The 17,534-nt window shown below is 36.3% G+C and overlaps 1 protein-coding gene across 3 annotated transcripts in view; it reads right to left on the reverse strand.

Moving 5' to 3' along the window:
- Nucleotides 1-272: 272 nt before the first annotated feature.
- Nucleotides 273-17,534, reverse strand: part of ZNF831 (zinc finger protein 831) — a 44,932-nt gene continuing 27,670 nt past the window's right edge. For all 3 annotated transcript variants that reach the window (XM_072414490.1, XM_072414488.1, XM_072414489.1), the window contains exons 4-6: nucleotides 17,394-17,512; nucleotides 6,503-6,609; nucleotides 273-3,568 (exon numbers count right to left, since the gene is read on the reverse strand). In XM_072414490.1, coding sequence (XP_072270591.1) covers nucleotides 2,903-3,568; nucleotides 6,503-6,609; nucleotides 17,394-17,512 — 892 coding nt within the window. In that variant the 3' untranslated portion in view covers nucleotides 273-2,902. The remainder of the gene's footprint in view (nucleotides 3,569-6,502; nucleotides 6,610-17,393; nucleotides 17,513-17,534) is intronic.

Raw genomic sequence — 17,534 nt, forward strand, 5'->3', positions numbered from 1 at the left:
CATTTTATGTAAGGTAAAGGTATTTCATATGTAATAGAAATATGTATTATTTTTAAAAACTTTTATTCCTATTTAACTCATTTTCAGCTCTAATACTCTAACCCCCTTAAATATTTTTTTTATTTACACATTATTTTAAAAGTAAACACATAAAACCCTAAAGAAAACATACAGTGCTATGGCTGTAAAAGTAAATATTTCTGGGTGATTTTAGTTTCTGGTGCAAAGAAACTTTTGATATAAATAAATACTAAGAAAGTAGATTCAAAGAATTTTGCTTTTTTTGCATTCTTTTATTGATCAATATTCATAGTTTTCCTAAAACCACCATTGTAAAATTGTGTATTTTTTCAAAACAAACAAGAATTTGCTTATTTACAATATTGCACTTTTTCCGTTTTCAATGGTAATTTTATATTTTAAAACATTTGGGTTCAAAAGAATAGACAATGGAAGTAAATTACAAATTTGGACTTTTCCTTTTAAAGTTGAGTTTGTCAACATTTTCCAAGCTACCCATTGGGGCTCCTCATTATATTAAACAACCTAATGGGATGTTCAAGACATGCTTAACGTTATTAGGAAAAGCAGAAACTTGCATATACCTTTATGTGTGTGTGTATGTGTGTTTATACACAAACACACACAGGAAAAATAAACCCCTGCTCATGGATTTTTTTCATCAAAGTTCCAGTTTGGATTGCCCATGTTTGTTTAATTTTTCTTTTATTCTTTTTCTCCTACTAGTATCAAACTAGAAGTTTACAACAGCAAAAATGTTTTTGTCAGTTTTAGGTTAAATACAAACTGTAAGTAAATATTCTGTACATGAACATATAAAACTATATTGATTGTCAAGGAGCATCAAGTGCAAAGGCAAAATAAACTGCACATTACCTCACACATGTTTAGCACTTTGTAAACATTGATATTGAAACACAAACACCAATGGTGACAAGATGCATGTAACTATAATTTATGCATAAAATCAATACAGTGCCACAAAAATATAGCTATGTATATTCTCACCAGCAATTTTATTAGGTACATTACACCTTCCTAGTACCAAGATGCTATCATGTCAGTTGCTAAAGATTGGTTTGCTACACACACCTTGATGCAAAATCTCCCATTCCACCACATTCCAATCTTTTGGAGTGAGATCTAGTGTCTGTGGAGGTCAGTTGAGTACAGTGAAGTCATTCACTGTAAAAGAAGTTTGAAATCATTTAAGCTTTGTGACATTGTGCTTTATCCTGCTGCAAGTAACCTGAACTATTGGAATAAGGCAGGATGGATCCATGTTTTGACACAAAATTCAAACGGATTTGAATGTTGCAGCCGAAATTGCCACTCAGACCTGGATTTTACTAAAAAAGGTCTTGTCCAATATTGTTTATCTTGTGCCAGTTGTAGGCCAGGTGCGTGTTCTAAGCTGACAGGAATGGCATTGCACTTTCCTGCGACTGTAGCCCATCTGCTTTAAGGTTTGATGTGTTGCCTTTCTATAATTTAGAACCAGTCTGTTCTTCTCTGACATCAACAATGCATTTTTGCCCAGAGTACTATCTGCCCTTTTTTTGGACCATTCTTTGTAAACTTTATATATAGTTGTGCATCAAAGCCCTAGCAGATCAGCTAAACCAGCCCGCCTGGTGCCAACTGCCATGGCACATTTAAAGGAACCTAAATGGCCTTTCCTCATCATTGATACTTGGTTTTAACTTTACCTTGACAATGGCTATATGCCTGAATGCATTAAGTTTTTGCCATGTGATTGGCTAGATATTTGTGTTAAGCATTTGAGCAGGTGTACCTAATAAAGTTGCTAGTGAGTGTATATTGTAAACCAACTGAAAAGCATTCAGGGAAAAAGCTGAATTTCGTACGTTATATTGAAAATAGCTGATCACAAAAAAAAAGTATAAGTTCTCTTGTTCTTGCCTATATCACTCCTTTCAGGTTATTCAAGAAAGTACAATTTTCCAAAAAATTGGCATTTTAAAGGGGTGTCTATTTTATTCAACGTCTAGAACCTGACCGTAGCATTATGTTACATAGACTGCACCATGATTTGGCGCTAGCCTAGGTACGCAATAACACAATTTTAACAGTATCCCATCCAAGGTAGAACAAGTTTAAGTAAGGATAAACATTTCAGAACCTTACACCCATTGGTGTTGATAATGTCAATAAAAATTGATGCCTTTTTTATAAACTGGAGAACATGTGGCTAAAGGTAATTGTAAGAAAAAACAACTGAAGATGGCAAAACAGGGAAACTACAATTTATCTGGCATGTGACTTCCTGAATGTGGTAATTCTGGTATGGTAACTACTAATAGAATGTCTTTACATACAAAAAAAAATACATTTGTCAAATAGTGATGCTTGCAGTGGTGAATATTGGAAAAAGTGTTACCAGTGGTTTATCAGGTAGCCAATTACTGTATAAAAATGTAATTTATAACAAACCCCCTATTGTGAAAATAGGACATATGCACTCGCGTCCATTTCTTCCTTCATTAGCAAGCCCTGGACTGATAACCTATTATTCTTGCCTTGATAAAATACTGAGGTAAAATGATGAAGCCAGCTTCTCATGATCCTCTGTACATCACTATGCTACTAAAAGAAAAAAAATTGTATAGGTAAATAACATTCTTCAAAAAAAATATCTACAAAGCAGCTTTGTCATACCCAGCCACAATTTAAAAGGGTTAAATTTAATTGAAAAAATAACATCAAAGATAAAAGTAGACTCTAATATGTCTTACTATTTCTTGGTCACAATGATGACGTAAAAAAAGGGAATTGATAAAAACTACTTTCTGCTCCACAGAAAAGGCATTTTTATCTTTTGGTACATATAGGGAATGTTTTTTTTTTTTTCCATTTCCGATCACTCTCTTTCAATCTCTATGTACAGACGGTCTTCGTCGTCACTGCTGCTGTCACTATATTCCACATGGGTTTGTTTTCTCATCAATTCAAGGTTAACTTTCTTCTGAAATTTGGGACTTCTCTGCTCCAGGTCTGAAACACAACATGCTTTTTCATCTGAAGGTCCACATCCCCCAAAGACAGATTTTCTGGAGTCCTGTAGGGATGGACTGCATGCAGTCTTTATGGAATCTGCAAGATCTCTGGCCTGGTGGTCAACATTTACCAAGAGAGGCAAACTGCTGTTAAGTAATGCAAGGTTGGGATTCGGTCCTACGGTTTCCTCACCCAAACTGTGTCCTATGGTTTTAGACCTGTGCAATATTTTTCTCCCATGCTTTTGAGGGGGACCATCAATCAGATCTTGCTGTAGGTGGACCCTTTTGATTTCAGATGTTAACTGGTCAGATGTGGTTTCATCTTTGCTAGTGATCACATTACATGACTTTTGCCAGCTTACGGATAATTTTTGGGGGAATTTCAGACTAGCAAAATCTTCAGGGAGTTGTGCTTTGGATTTTTCTCCAGCAATGAGCTGGTGTACAGGAGCAAACAGTCGCATAGAGGCTATTTTTGTAGAGGTCCCCTCATTAGTTTGACTATCCATCCCATATCCACATCCACCCTATTGAAAACAAAACAAACCCCATTGAAAACATCCTATACATTCAACACATGTTCTTCTGTGGCAACCAAAGACATAAAGATCAGATTTTTACAGCTATTTTTAAGTCTGATCATTGAAAGTTCTTTACATACCATGACACATGTATTAACAATTTAGATCATACAAAACAATTTATATACATGCTTTAAAACTTAATCAGTGGTAAAAGTATACAAAAAAAATAATAAAATATCCTACCATTACTAAATAGCTTTTGATTTTAACTGTTGAGATTTTTCATAAAAAGGATGTTAAAGTATGTTGAAGAAAAACTAAGGCTAAGTTATAAAAGCTATTCAAAATTTGATTAGAAAAATGCAAAAGAAAATTGAAAAGAATAGATACTATAAATATGGATGTGAGGGCTATATGGTTAAACTGCAATAAACTGCACCTAATTTTCGGCCAATCTAACAAAATATTCTAAACCATTGTTGTGTGAAAACTTACATTTTATTTTATAGAAATGGACTAAGAAAATGAAATTTCTTGGTTATAAAGGATAGATGGCTATCTTATGTGCTAATGTTTTATAATGTCTATTAGGCTTATATGTATTGAGTTGGTAGCTAATTTTGGAAGAAAATCAAGTGGGTCCACAAAGATTCTGATGGCTTCTTGTACCCGTTTTCTGTCTGGTAAATGTATTACTAAAGCAGTCAAATATTTAGTCATATATTTTTATTGAATGCAAATTTTCTGACCAAACATTTCCCAAGTTTTAATCATTCACACTGTCTAATTGTTTTTAGTGGCATGACAACATTTTTGTTTTTACTGGACAGCTATCATTTCAGGTTTGTAAACTCGGTTGTAAATTTGGTAAAGGTGCTCATTTTTTTTTCAAACCCAGATTTATTTTAAAACTGCCCAAATAAAATTTCTGCATCCTACAAAGTCAACTAAATAGTGTAATGTAAAAGCTGTTTCTGATTTGCTTAGTCTAGTACATTCCTGGAAGGTCTGAACTTGCTTCATGTAGGATTCTAAATCCACTTGATTACAGTTGTGGTTGGAAACCTGCAGTTTTGGGAAGGTGTGCAACATGTGTTTAAGACCGAGGCCTTGCTTTGCATCCCCGATGGTAACCCTCCTGCTGCTGAGCATTATGAAATTATTCATAAAAACATGTGGAACGACTTAACATTCTCAGAGTAGGCAAAATGCTAAAAATGTTTCACTACAACTCCAAGCTGAATATTTACAGTTTTTTTAATTATATTGAGATGTCTCTTTTACACATACTTATCTGAATTCCTGAAAGTAAAAGAACAAGTAAATACACTTGTGAAGATGACAATCAGGAATGTATTACCTGGTAAGCGGAAGAGTACCAAGCATCTTTACCTTTTCATCACACTTGCAACAATGACAAAGCTGTGTATGTATAGCTTCCATACATTATCCTGCCTCATGCATAAATTATGGCTGATCCTTCCTAAAGCAGTGGTTGCCAGCTTAAGAGTAAGGAGCAAAAGGGTTCGCAAAAAATGCTCCAGATATGCTCAGGTTAAAATGCAACTGCAACGACATTAACCTCAACAGTTCTATTAGTATTACAGAATCATGCACTTAAAACGGATAGAAACACATTTCTAAGGTCCCTGCAATAGAAGAGGAAATGTTCTTCTTTTTTAAATGTATGGTGGAAATTTATGATGGCTTGTCTCATTTCTTTTCCCCGCATTTCCAGCACTGAAACCTCTTTCCGAAATTCTAATTGCTGAACAATCTGTTATGTCAGGTGTCTGTGTTCCCTGCCTCGTGCTGTGGCACCATCATCCAACCCAACAAAGCATACAGCATGCTTCATGGGAATTTAGCACACCTGACCTTGTAAAATGCTAAACAGCCTAATGAAAGCTGCAGCACTGGAAGTAAGCAAGGAGTACCGTGCGTAGGGAGCCTAGAGAGGTGATTATAATACATTTGTTTATATACTATTGTGAAAACATGCCATTTGGACTCCTTTCGAAAGCTGATGGGTTCTCCTTAGGGGCAATATAAAAAGAAGATAATTTTGCGCCGGGAGAAAAACTGATATAATTTACGTACATGTTTATTACAGTCAGAGATGTGAAAATGTTAAACAGACTTTATTAGGAAATGGTTCTAATCGACTCAATATTGCTTTAATAGTGGCTAAATGTATATAATGGGCTATTAGACTATTACACTATTGTTTTATTAACACTGTAAATTGTTGATTCAAGAACTTCTAAGTAGCCTTTGGGGAGCAGAAAGAATTTGTTTTCCTTTGAGAGCAAAAAGGAGTTTTTTTTTACTGTGTCTTTTGATCAACTGCAGGTTTATAGTCCTGAGAATTTAGAACTATTTGTCTTTTGATTGAATTCACTGAACATAAGTATTTTTTCAACCTGATGAACTACATAATAATGTGTTTGTTTTTAAAGTACTGAATTGAATACCTAGGCTTTTTTTGTCAACCATTTGACACAGTGTCTACAGTTGTAATATTTCCCAAATGTGTGTATATTTTTTTAAGAACAAATCCTTTTTTTTTTATCTTTTTTATTCAGTTATATTAACTGTATCATTCACTATGGAACACCTAAACTTTGTGATTGTTGAGGGGTGTCCACAAACTTTTGGCAAAAAAATGTGCATTGGATGTTTAGGTGGAATAAATAACAGGCTAGAAATTTCTACCCTTCTGCTATTGCTATCATCCCTGATAAGTCAGAACTGCATGTGTTTGAAATACAACTTTGCTTATATTTTACACTAAAAAGAGACACCTAACAGGGAATTAAGTGATGCACTGGCAAGCACCAAAAGCTTCTTCCTGGTGCATACATGACCTCTATAGTCATTTTTAGAGTGACTGAAAAAATGGCAGCTGAAATTTGACTGCCATTATTTTTATGTTACCTCTCTTTCTTTGTTTCCGGGTTGAAGTGAGGGATGATGTAGAAAAGTTATTTTATCTGCATGATCCCTAGAGCCATATGTTGTTGTGGTCCTCTGTAAAATGTCACCTGTGGGGAAAAAACAGAGAGCAGTCAGATTATAGTAATGAAGCCTAAATCTGAGATGTTAAACAAACATATTCAATGCAGTTTAAAAGTAAAAGTGTCAAATAGAAGGACGTGAGTATGGAAAGGAAAAGAAAAAAGAAAAATTAAGGGCGGATATGTAATGACCAGCCCACAGACAGGAGAACGGTATAAGGGGCTACCAATGCCACTCTTGCCTGCCAAGTATTCCTGCACAGTTCTATGTCTCTGCTGGCATTTGCTGTCCAAGTTTTTTTTTCCTAATAAAATTGGAATGATCCTGGGTACTACTTAGTCTGATAGATGCTCCAGATGCTTGTTTGGCCCTGACAAATTACTCCTTAGGATCCCTCCAATTTTATCAGTCCAGTATACTTTCTATAGTTCAACAGTACCAAGTCCTTGAAACCCCTGAAAAAGAGTTGGTATTTAAAGATATGGAAGTCTGAATGAAATTGATTCTGGGCTTTATACTTTCGACTTTTGGCACTTCCCTTCTTGTACACAAAGTCCCTGCTTTCATACAAAGCCTTTAGTCACCACTTCTGGGAGAACTAACTGGCTACGGTAAAACATTCCCCCTACACTATGTAAGATCAGCACTTTTGCTTTTATATGTGACGTCAGCCATATCTATCAACCTGATGTCCACATTATAGATCGCCAGTAAGTTTTTTCCACCTTAAAAATGGAGAAAACTATACGTCACAATTGGGATCAGTAGTGTTTTTTCATGCACCTGTTTACCACTTTTGAAGCAATTTGCCACTTTTTGAAAGTAATGTTTTGTAATATTAAACATTCATTATATTAGCTTTATACAGTCAGCACATGAGCAAAATAATGGATCAGTACATTTCTTAAAATGAAACTCCCACTTTATAAACTAGTTAACATCAAGGTTCTATTCGGTCTCAATAGATCTTCTTTCTGGACTTCTAAACTTCTGCACAGCAAAGGATTTTGCTTTGTTTCCCAGACTTCTCCCGTACTTTCATAGATAGTACAGTTTGGTTTCCATCTGGATGCCACCACTTATATTGTGAGGCTACAGTATTTCACGCACAGATATGAAAACCTCTGAAGGGTTATAAATTTCTGGCATATGCTAGCCTGCCTGTTGTTTTATTTTAGAACATCACTATACCAGAATGGTCTAAAATTAATGGCTAAATCTCTTTCTGGATTCGCCATAAAATGTCTGGAAAACATACAATTGACATTAGGTGTAACTCCACTCCAATGTTAACTTAGATAATGAAAGGCAGGACAGTTGAAAGAAGGGCTAACGGTTTTTAAGGAACCTAGGATTTAGTGGCTGAAGGCTCTCACTACTGGCTTACCCATGCTTTGGTCATAAATAAAGGGGTTAAGGAGATTACCTCAGTGGGGTCTTAAACAGCCATCCCCTCGCAAATTAAAAAAACTATAATATGAGAAAGAAAACTTGTGGGCCTACTGTTTAATACACTTTTTGTACATCTGGAGCCATAACATCTTTTTGGTAGTCACATGTAAGAACTCCAAATAAAGGGCTAAGATAATTTTTTCTGTAACAATGTATACTTTATGGCCAAAAGTGTGTGTGGACACCTTTCCATTATACCTACTATATGATCTGGCTAAAAGTGTGTGGACAGCTCTTTATTTGGTTGAGTTCAGATGTTTCCAGTAAATGATTTGGTAATGCTATGTCCTACAAAGAAAGACATGTGTTTCCAACCTTATGCATTAATTTAGCAATTTTTTTTTTCATCGCGCTGTGCCTCGATGGAATGCCAGTTGTTAGTCAGGTCATCTTTTCCAAAATCAGGATCTGCCCCCATAAATGTACTCTTGGCTGAATGTGCGCAATGTTATGCAAACACACTCAAAAATCTTGTAAAAAGCCTTTATAGAAATATGAAGGCTGTTAGTCACAAAGTGGGAACTAACTTTAAACTAATGTCCATGGTTTTGGAATGGGATGTCCAACAAACTCTTATGGGTGTGATTGTGATTGTGTTTGCTGTCCACAAAGTTTGACCATATAGTAAAGTTTTATACCTAGTACTGAAAATATTCTATTTACAGGTTATGCAGTACTCTGTTGGAGTCCAATGTGCATGTTAAAGACCCTAATAGCCAGCATAGATGCCTCTTCCTTTGCACGTCCATATTTTGTAACTGTTAATTGGCATCTGAGTAAATATGCTTGGAAGGTTGAAAACTCCCTCAATGTCTAATCCCAATGAAAGTCACATAGTATAAAAGTGAGTTTTTATCATCTAGTTCGCCAGCTTTATCCACTCCTCCAGGGGAGGAATGGTATTAATATTTATGTGAATAATATCAAATATATATGAGCAGCCAGCAGTTATATAACATCATACAATCTGTAAACAAGACATTCTTCTATCCTTCTGTAATGAGTACTGTCTATACTCTTACTGTGTTTGTGGCTCTTTGCTTTTTCCAAACTTGTTTTTCCTGAAATTATTTTCTTGTGATATAAAACTCCTATCTTCTGCCCCATGCAGACCTCTACACCTGACAAATACTTTAAGATGGCTTTGAGACAATAGACTTGTCACCTTTTCTATTTGGGTGTAAAATAGTCACCTTTTCTATTTGGGTGTAAAATAGTCATTGTGCCCAAAGAACAGTCCTGTCCTTGCAACTGTTAGAAGAAAATGTTTATTACTTGCTGATCCTTTTACTTTTCTCTTTTCTTTAATGATTTGAAATAGCCAGAATGCTCCTGGCAACCAAAGAACATTGCATACCCACCTGTCTAATGTTCAGCGTTAATTCTTAACAATAAAATCTTAATCCTAAGGGGGGCGATGAGGACATGGAGCACCCCTACCCATACGACAGTTTTTGGGCCTTTTGACACTGTTACAAAAGGGAGGTCAAATGCTCCTCCTTATCAAGAAGCCCCACTCCTTCAGTGTAAGGGGGAAACTAGGGTACATAGCTAGGTGTGTAAAATGTCAATCTGCATTAAATTGACAAGGTGTTAGTGGCTCTTTAATGTCACATGAGAAACCTAAAGTGAAATTTTATTTATGGAATAAAAAGAATATTTTTACACAAACATGTATTACTGGTGTGTCATACTGTTATGGGAGTTGTAATTTTTAATATTATGCCCAATTTACCATGTCAGAATTTATGAAAAGCAGTAATTGCTGGTAACCTATTATCTATTTGCAATACATATTTTAAGTAAATGTAAAAATAAATCTGTAAGTGCACAGTATGTTGGTTCATCTGCTGGGCTTAATTAAAAATTATTTTCTGTCTCTGCTTAAACTTACACATCATGTTGATAGACATGTGATAACTTGAATGAATGAAGATCATACAGAGTTAAAAGAACCAGTTCAAAGTTCAAATTGTTTTAAATGTGTGCTTCCATGAGTAAAAATACCATTTTAATTGCTGTCATGTTATATTTGCATGTAAGAAATCAATTTATATGTGGTCATCCATTACCCACAGTGTGGAATTTAAGAAATGCATTTTACATCAGCATTTACCAAATTTCGCACACTTTGTTTCTGCCCCTTTACTATAAATGTTCATACTTCTGAAAGCTACAGCTATAAGTTGCAGTGTGACACTGAAACCTCTGCGCCACACACTTGTTTTAAACAAGCAAAGAGACGCATAGAGCGTATGTGAACATTCCGAACAGAGCGGGAATTTCTGCCTATGCGCAAATCTTGTTTTCTTTAAGTCTCAGAAGGATAGTCAAAAATATTTTCATTTCAATTGCTGTCATATTATATCTGCATATAGGATAAATAATTTATGTACTGGTCAGCCATTACTCACAGTTTTACTTAAATCAGTGTTCATTAAATTAAAATGTAACCCTTTGTACTGAGCACTTTAAATTTTAAATGAGCATAGAGATGCACAAGTCTGCATGTGAAAATATTAGGCCAAGCAAACATTTTTTTCTATGTGCAAATCCTGTTTGCTCTAAGTCTCGGTAGGATAGTAAAAAAATATTTCCCACTTCTAGCAAGTTTTTGGTAAAAAATGGTAATAAATAAAAGAACATCACATTCTGTACAGGGCATGGGCCAGTCCCCACAAAATGATCTCATTGGTGAAGAAATGTGAACATTTTATGTGCCAAGTAACTTATTGAAGTAGTGAGCAGTACATGAGAATAGATTAAAAAAGCATCAGTACTATATGAAATCACTCTCTCCCTTAGAAGTGCAACTGCAAAAATCCTCTCACTTTATTGCTCTTAATGTTTTAAGGTGTACTTTAAAAGCCGAGAGAATAAAAAAAATGTATTTCCTGTCTTAATACATAACTGCATATTTTCTAAAAGCATGAAACTGACCTGGGATCAGCCTCTTTGAGTTTGTCAAAAAAACAGGCATTTCAATGGACTTTAAATCCCAGAAAACCAAGCACCATTCTTGAAAAAGGAATAGATGTAAAGTTTCCACATGTCTGAGCTACTAAGAATTTTTGGAGTCCTCCTAATAGAATTGTACTCCTTTCCCCAGCAGGGATTTCCTGGATTTAGTAATAAATATCCAGATGGATTCAGATAAAGAGGGAAGTGAGAGGATAATAGGAACAAGATATCATTGTTAAATTTTGTAATTTGCTGCCATCCTTGGCATTGGTTAGCATGGCCCCAAACTGTGCAAATGATAAAGCTATTTTTAAAGTGTCATGTTTATGTCTGCCTGTAAAATCCTTCTTGACAATAAAATGTATGCCTAGCCAAAACATTTTATTTTTGTTTTAGATAGAGTAAGGAAGAAACATATATCTTGTCATGATTATATTGTTGTCTGTGTTCATACTGGATATGTTCTGTCAGTCCTGGTTACCAATGGGTGATAGGAAACCAAATACTTGTCGCTAGAACAAGAGGTAAGAATTATTCTTCCAATAGGGTCACTTGTTTAAGGTTTCCCTTCTTAAAATTATTGGTGTGCCTTTGGGAGAGTACGGGAGGAAAAATCTTCCCAAAAGAACCCTGATGGCAAACTAAACTGACAGTACTTTTAACCCCTTACTGCTAAAATTAGAAAACAAATTGTCCAAACCTAATACTTTAAGGGCCATTTCAGACTTAAAGTTGGATTCAAAGTCTAAAATGATTTAGTGGAACGGTCCAAGCTGTCAAAAATGGCAAAGCAGAGAGGATTGACACGGCTTATGTAAAATCTCTCATCTGACAGCTCAGATGACCTTAGAGTTACCAAATAACCTGTATAAGGTCTTTATACTCTGAACTAAAAAGGTGATGTGTCCTGAGGCAATAAGGAACAGGGTGAACCAGAGTTGAGATTCCCTGTAGAAATAATAAAGCCACAGAGAATTGGAGTTTTTCATATATAGGGAAAACCACTATTGTATATCTATATACCATGCACACAGGATAGAATAATGGTCTGGCAGCACAGAAAAAAGAAAATAAATTAAAAAAATGTAATATATATAATATGTTATATATTGAAAACATATTTTCTATGTATCTGGTGTATCTTTTAAATCCAGCTGAAATAGATATCCTTCTAAAGTAGAGGCCTCAGAACTGGACAGGCTCATAGCAGAAACACCTTTTGAATGTCAAACATGGAAACAGATTGTGCCTTTTTAAAGCAAACTGACATTTGGTTTTTATTGCAAAAAGAGTCAGACGATGCATCTTCTGCAATACCTGTTCTAACCTGCCTGATTGCCACCCACCTGTCAAAAAGTTGCCAGGGATATCCAGCAATCCTGGCTTCCCTTGTGTGTGCTGGAAATGAAAAAACTCCCACACGCCTGCGCGGGAGTTATATTATCCCGACCAATCAAAATAAGCCAAAGCCAAAGACTGGCTTCAGGAAGCGAAGGACGATAAAGATGGCGGTGCTCTGCGACAGTACAGGTGAGTATTGCTGACTTAAAAGCAGAAGATAAAAATGTCTATTCAGCATGTAACATTATTTAGGTAGGTCAAATATTGTCATGTTAAAAGACGCATACTGACGCTGCTAAATTTAGTCTGCATATCATATTGTCTGCATATAAGCTTCATTGACCTCAGGTCATGTAAAGGGTTAAGGAAGTCACATGCTGCTGCTATATGTGACAAGCTGATGTACTCAGAAGAACTATAATATACATTCAATGGCAGATGTTTCTAATCCTAAAGAACAAGGCTGAAACACAAAGTTTTTTTTTTTAAGAGGTTAGTGAAGGCATAAATACAATCCAGACCATATGTATCCCCAAGAATCTTCCGCTTAAAGTACCATTTCATGCTGCTCACGCTTATTCATTTTTCCATTCACTCTAGGAATGTGACACTATAACCTTTTAAATGTCTGCAGTATAGTGGATTGTATGCATTTGCATCCAGTGGGTCTGATTTATTAAAGCTCTCCAAAACTGGAAAAGATAGTGGGAGAACCTGGGTGATCCATCAAACTGAAAATCAAGCTGGTGCAGGATTGAAAACATTTGCCAACTAATTTCAATTGATTTTTAAAAATCTTTCTAGGTTTGATGGATCACCTTGGTTCCCCCATAATAGCCTATCTTCTCCAGTCTAGGGGAACTTTAATAAATTATTCTCATTATGGTATTCCATAGATTGAAAAAGATGTACATGTACTGTACATGTGAAGTTAACTAAGATTAACTAAAATTATTTTAAAAATGTTAAATTAAATAGACCAAGCTGCATTCTAATGAGCCACGAGGATGTCAATGCTCCCCATCTGGTGGTAACACATTACTACAATGAATACGATTGCATGAACCACAGTGTGGTACTATGAATTTAATGGCACCTCAACATATTACTGTAGGTTGTGGCATTCTGCTTTAAAAAAAGTCTCTTGTTCTAGTTAAAGAATTGAGTGCCTTCATAAATGACCTAATAAATGGATTCCCCATATTAATAGGACACTGCATATTCATGTGCTAAAACCGCTACATTAACACATTACATAGCCTGAATGAACCTGGCTTCTTTCTTTGTATGTGTAAATAACCGCTTGTGGGGCTGAATTTAGATACCATGCTGCCCTATGAATGACTTAATAAAAGGAAGACACATTTTTTCCTCCTCCTGACCATAATTTAATAAGACAATATATGCACAAACCCACAAGGAATTCCACTAAGAATAACTTTTTTTTTCATCATATTTTCCTGGTAAACTCAATGTAGATTTGTCCACATGTTTCTTTTTAAGGGTCCAGGCATCCAAACTATAACAGCTTCCTCCCTGAACTACGAGCAACAAATGACCTCGGCAATGACACAGACTGTAAATAATGAAATAATTATGTTGTAATCTACAGGTGTCTGTAATTGTCCATCATGGTGGATACCGTGTATCACATTACATGGATATATTACTATGGCAGAAGGCAATACCCTATGGAGAGGCTGCAGGTAACATCTTTGGAACTGAAAGCAGAAGAGGCTTTTAATTCTTTCATGATGGAGGCTGACATAAAAAATAGTTTTGTAAATGCTAATATTTTGTCTACTACAAGTTCTATTGAAGAATCTGCAATTAATTCACCGTGTAAAGAGCAGGATAAGGAGTTAAAATATCTCGACAAGTAAATAATATTATCATAGGAACTTTAGACTCAGCTTTGTTGAGTGTGGCGACTTCTAGCTGAAATCTTCAAGTTTACAACCCAAGGCATCTACAAAGTAGTCATTATTTACAAAGCCGGGGATTGATGAGGGGTAACTATCTACCGAAGTATTATAAATACACGAAAAAAAGTAGACAAACTGGGCAAAATGTTTATACAATTTAGAAATTGATTTGTGATAACCCAGGACCTGTAACAGGTGTTTATGCATGTACTCTTCTCTATACACAATTCTTTTGGTCTGAAAAAGCAGATTGAAGCAGCTCCAAATGGGGTCAACTACAAGTCGTATGCAGGTGAAATATACAGGTAAGTGAACTTACTACTAGACTAGATTTTAGAAACATTTCAAATTGATGTCAAATGCAAACCTAATGTAGTTATAAGAATGCAGTATTTGCTTTTAACACAAGACAGAAATCTGGTGACACAGGCTCATCACTTGTCATAGTTCAGTCTGTTCCATCTCCTTGAAATCTGGTTGGTTGATTTGGCCATTGCCAGTGTTTTTCCATATGCAAATGTAAACCCAGCCACAGACATCTGGATATAGTGTGAGGTTTGAATGCTTAGGAATAAGACCGCAAGACCTGAGATTTGGAAAGTGGGGCAAAAGCCATGGTAGACACCTAAAGATCTCTGTCCTGCTCTACTGTTATTGTGATGTGCGGTAAGAAGGCAGTAGGAACAAACTATATAGAGAGAAAACAGTACATTTCTCTGAAAAGTGTAATGTTAAGTAAGTAGTACTTGTAAAGTCTGGCCCCTGACACATCTGTGTCTGCATTATTTTCTGTTATGTGGGCATCTGTTGGGGGTTACATATACCTGAAAAAAAGCCTCATGCCCTGCATCAGTTACCCTCCTGAACTGTAATCATTAGATCAGTAAAATGTCACTCTGCCTGGCTTGGAAGGGGCTCTTTTTTCCACTTAGAATTTGGTGTATGCCTTCCATATGCACTAAAATAAAGACAAGTGCTGGTATTCCCAATAGCCAGTACCTATCCCTAATTTAGACAGTAAAATGTAGGCTACTTATATATCTGAAGTATGTTGTTACATTAGGGTGGGGGTAAGGGGCTTGGCTTGTAAGCTGGATGTGAGCTGCACTGCCATGACACACTAGCAATTCTGTCTTTTACCATAGGTAGTTCTTGACTCGCCTTCTATATTGGCATTGCTTCCAAACCCGCAAGATGTGCTGTGTTGTAGTGAAATTCTGCAGGTTTCAGACAGCAAGGTGCTCTTCATTAGGGAAGAAAGCTGTTGCATTATAGTGATTTTTGGTATATATGAGGTGGATAATTTATATTGATTTTGTATGAAACCATGTAAGACAGGTCAAAGTACAACAGTGCTTCTGAAAATATCTTGCCTATCCACCTGAATGAAGCAGTTCTTTTAATGAAGCAGCTTCTTTTATTTAAGGCCGGAAGCCTTCAGCACACTGTGGGAATTGTTCTTATGCCATAAGATGTTGCTTTACAGCAAGGAAACTTGTCTGCAGCCCAGAGGAACAAATACTTTATGGCTTTTTCAGACGTTTGCTAAAAACAACTAATAGAAACCATCATTTCTACTAATACCCGCTGTTAATCTCTCACACGATCTGCGCTATCCTGCTATGAATTTGATGGTTTCCAAAACAGAACCAGGAAACAGAATCAGTTCAAACATTCTTAGAATTGTAAAACTGCTATAGGTTATGACTTGTGATGATATTCCTCCTGTGAGGATGCTACCATTTTGGGCCAAATTAAGAACAGTGCTGTTTATTTGAGGCAGATTGCCCATCATGAAGAGAAAAATGAAAAATATCACAAGATATTCTATAAAACTTTGCAAGCCCATTATTATTATTATTATTACTACACAGTATTTATGTAGCGCTGACATATTACACAGCGCTGTACAAAGTCCATAGTCATGTCACTAGCTGTCCCTCAAAGGGGCTCACAAGCTAATGTCCCTACCAAAGTCATATCTAAGGTCAATACAGTCTAAGGTCAATTTTTAGCGGGAAGCCAAATAACCTAACTGCAAATTTTTGGAATGTGGGAGGAAACCAGAGTACCCAGAGAAAACCCACACAAACAAGGGGAGAACCTACAAACTCCAAGCAAATAGTGTACTGGCCGAAATTCGAACCTGGGACCAAGCGCTGTAAAGGTTAGAGTGCTAACCTCTGAGCCACTGTGCTACCACCATGATGTCATCATGGGTGTGGCATGGTGATGTCATTACACTGGTGCTAAAACACTGTGAACGTTGTTTTATTGCATGGAAAGTCTTTTAATGACTACTTAGACCCTGACCTGGGTGGAAGAGCTGACTAAATATCAAGACTGTGTCAATTTACTGCAGTCACAATCTGTTGGGGGCAAGCTCATACAAGAAGCAGGTGCTCCAGACTATTGCTCGAGAAAGGTGTTGCTGAGCTGCCACTAGTGTTCACCAGAGCACCCTGCAAGCAGTGATGGACTTTGCTGTGGTTGGTTCCCAGGTTGTACCTCCCAGGTACCAAAACAACAATCGGGAACAAGGGAAAGCTCAGGGTGAGAAGCAAATTAGGTTTGATTAAGCTAAAGATGGAATCCAGAGAAACCCACAAACTTGAAAGCAAGAGCATGAAGGTCGCAGGAACAAAAATTTGTGAGTTAGTAAGAGCATAAGGTAACAAGAGACATATGGTAACTGGAGGTATTGAGTCACCGAAGGCACAATGTTACTGGAGGCACAGTGCCACCAGAGTCCAAGGGTTACACAGATCAAGGTGGCAGGAGGACTCCGCAGCACCAGTTGCTAGAACACTGAATGATGCATTGTTACACGTTTAATATGTACATTAATCTGGAGAACTGTCTCCTGATTGGTTGATATGCTAGATCCCTAAATGGAACCTGGAGCTGTTTATGGCTATACATCAGAATGGGCACCAGGCACAGGTAAAAGGGCCAAGCAGAAATATAAATTAGTTGGCAGCTAAAATAACTACCTATTATTTATTTTCATTATGTATTTAGTTTTCTCTGAGTTTAGGTTTAGGCTCCTTCGGAATAGTGACTGAGACATTTGGTTCTCGGTAAAATATTTCATTTATCAGTGATGTAAAAAAAAAAAAAAAAAACAATACCTGATTTAAGACTTGGAGTGAGACAGGTCTTCTTTTGCCTCTGCTTCTGGCATATGCCCTTGTGTGTCGTGCGGTGGGGAACTTTGCTATGGAGACGATCTCGACAGCTGTCTTTTTTCCTGCATTACATAAACAATACAC

The sequence above is a fragment of the Pyxicephalus adspersus genome, chromosome 6, assembly GCF_032062135.1.
Source record: "Pyxicephalus adspersus chromosome 6, UCB_Pads_2.0, whole genome shotgun sequence".
NCBI classification, from domain to species: domain Eukaryota; kingdom Metazoa; phylum Chordata; class Amphibia; order Anura; family Pyxicephalidae; genus Pyxicephalus; species Pyxicephalus adspersus.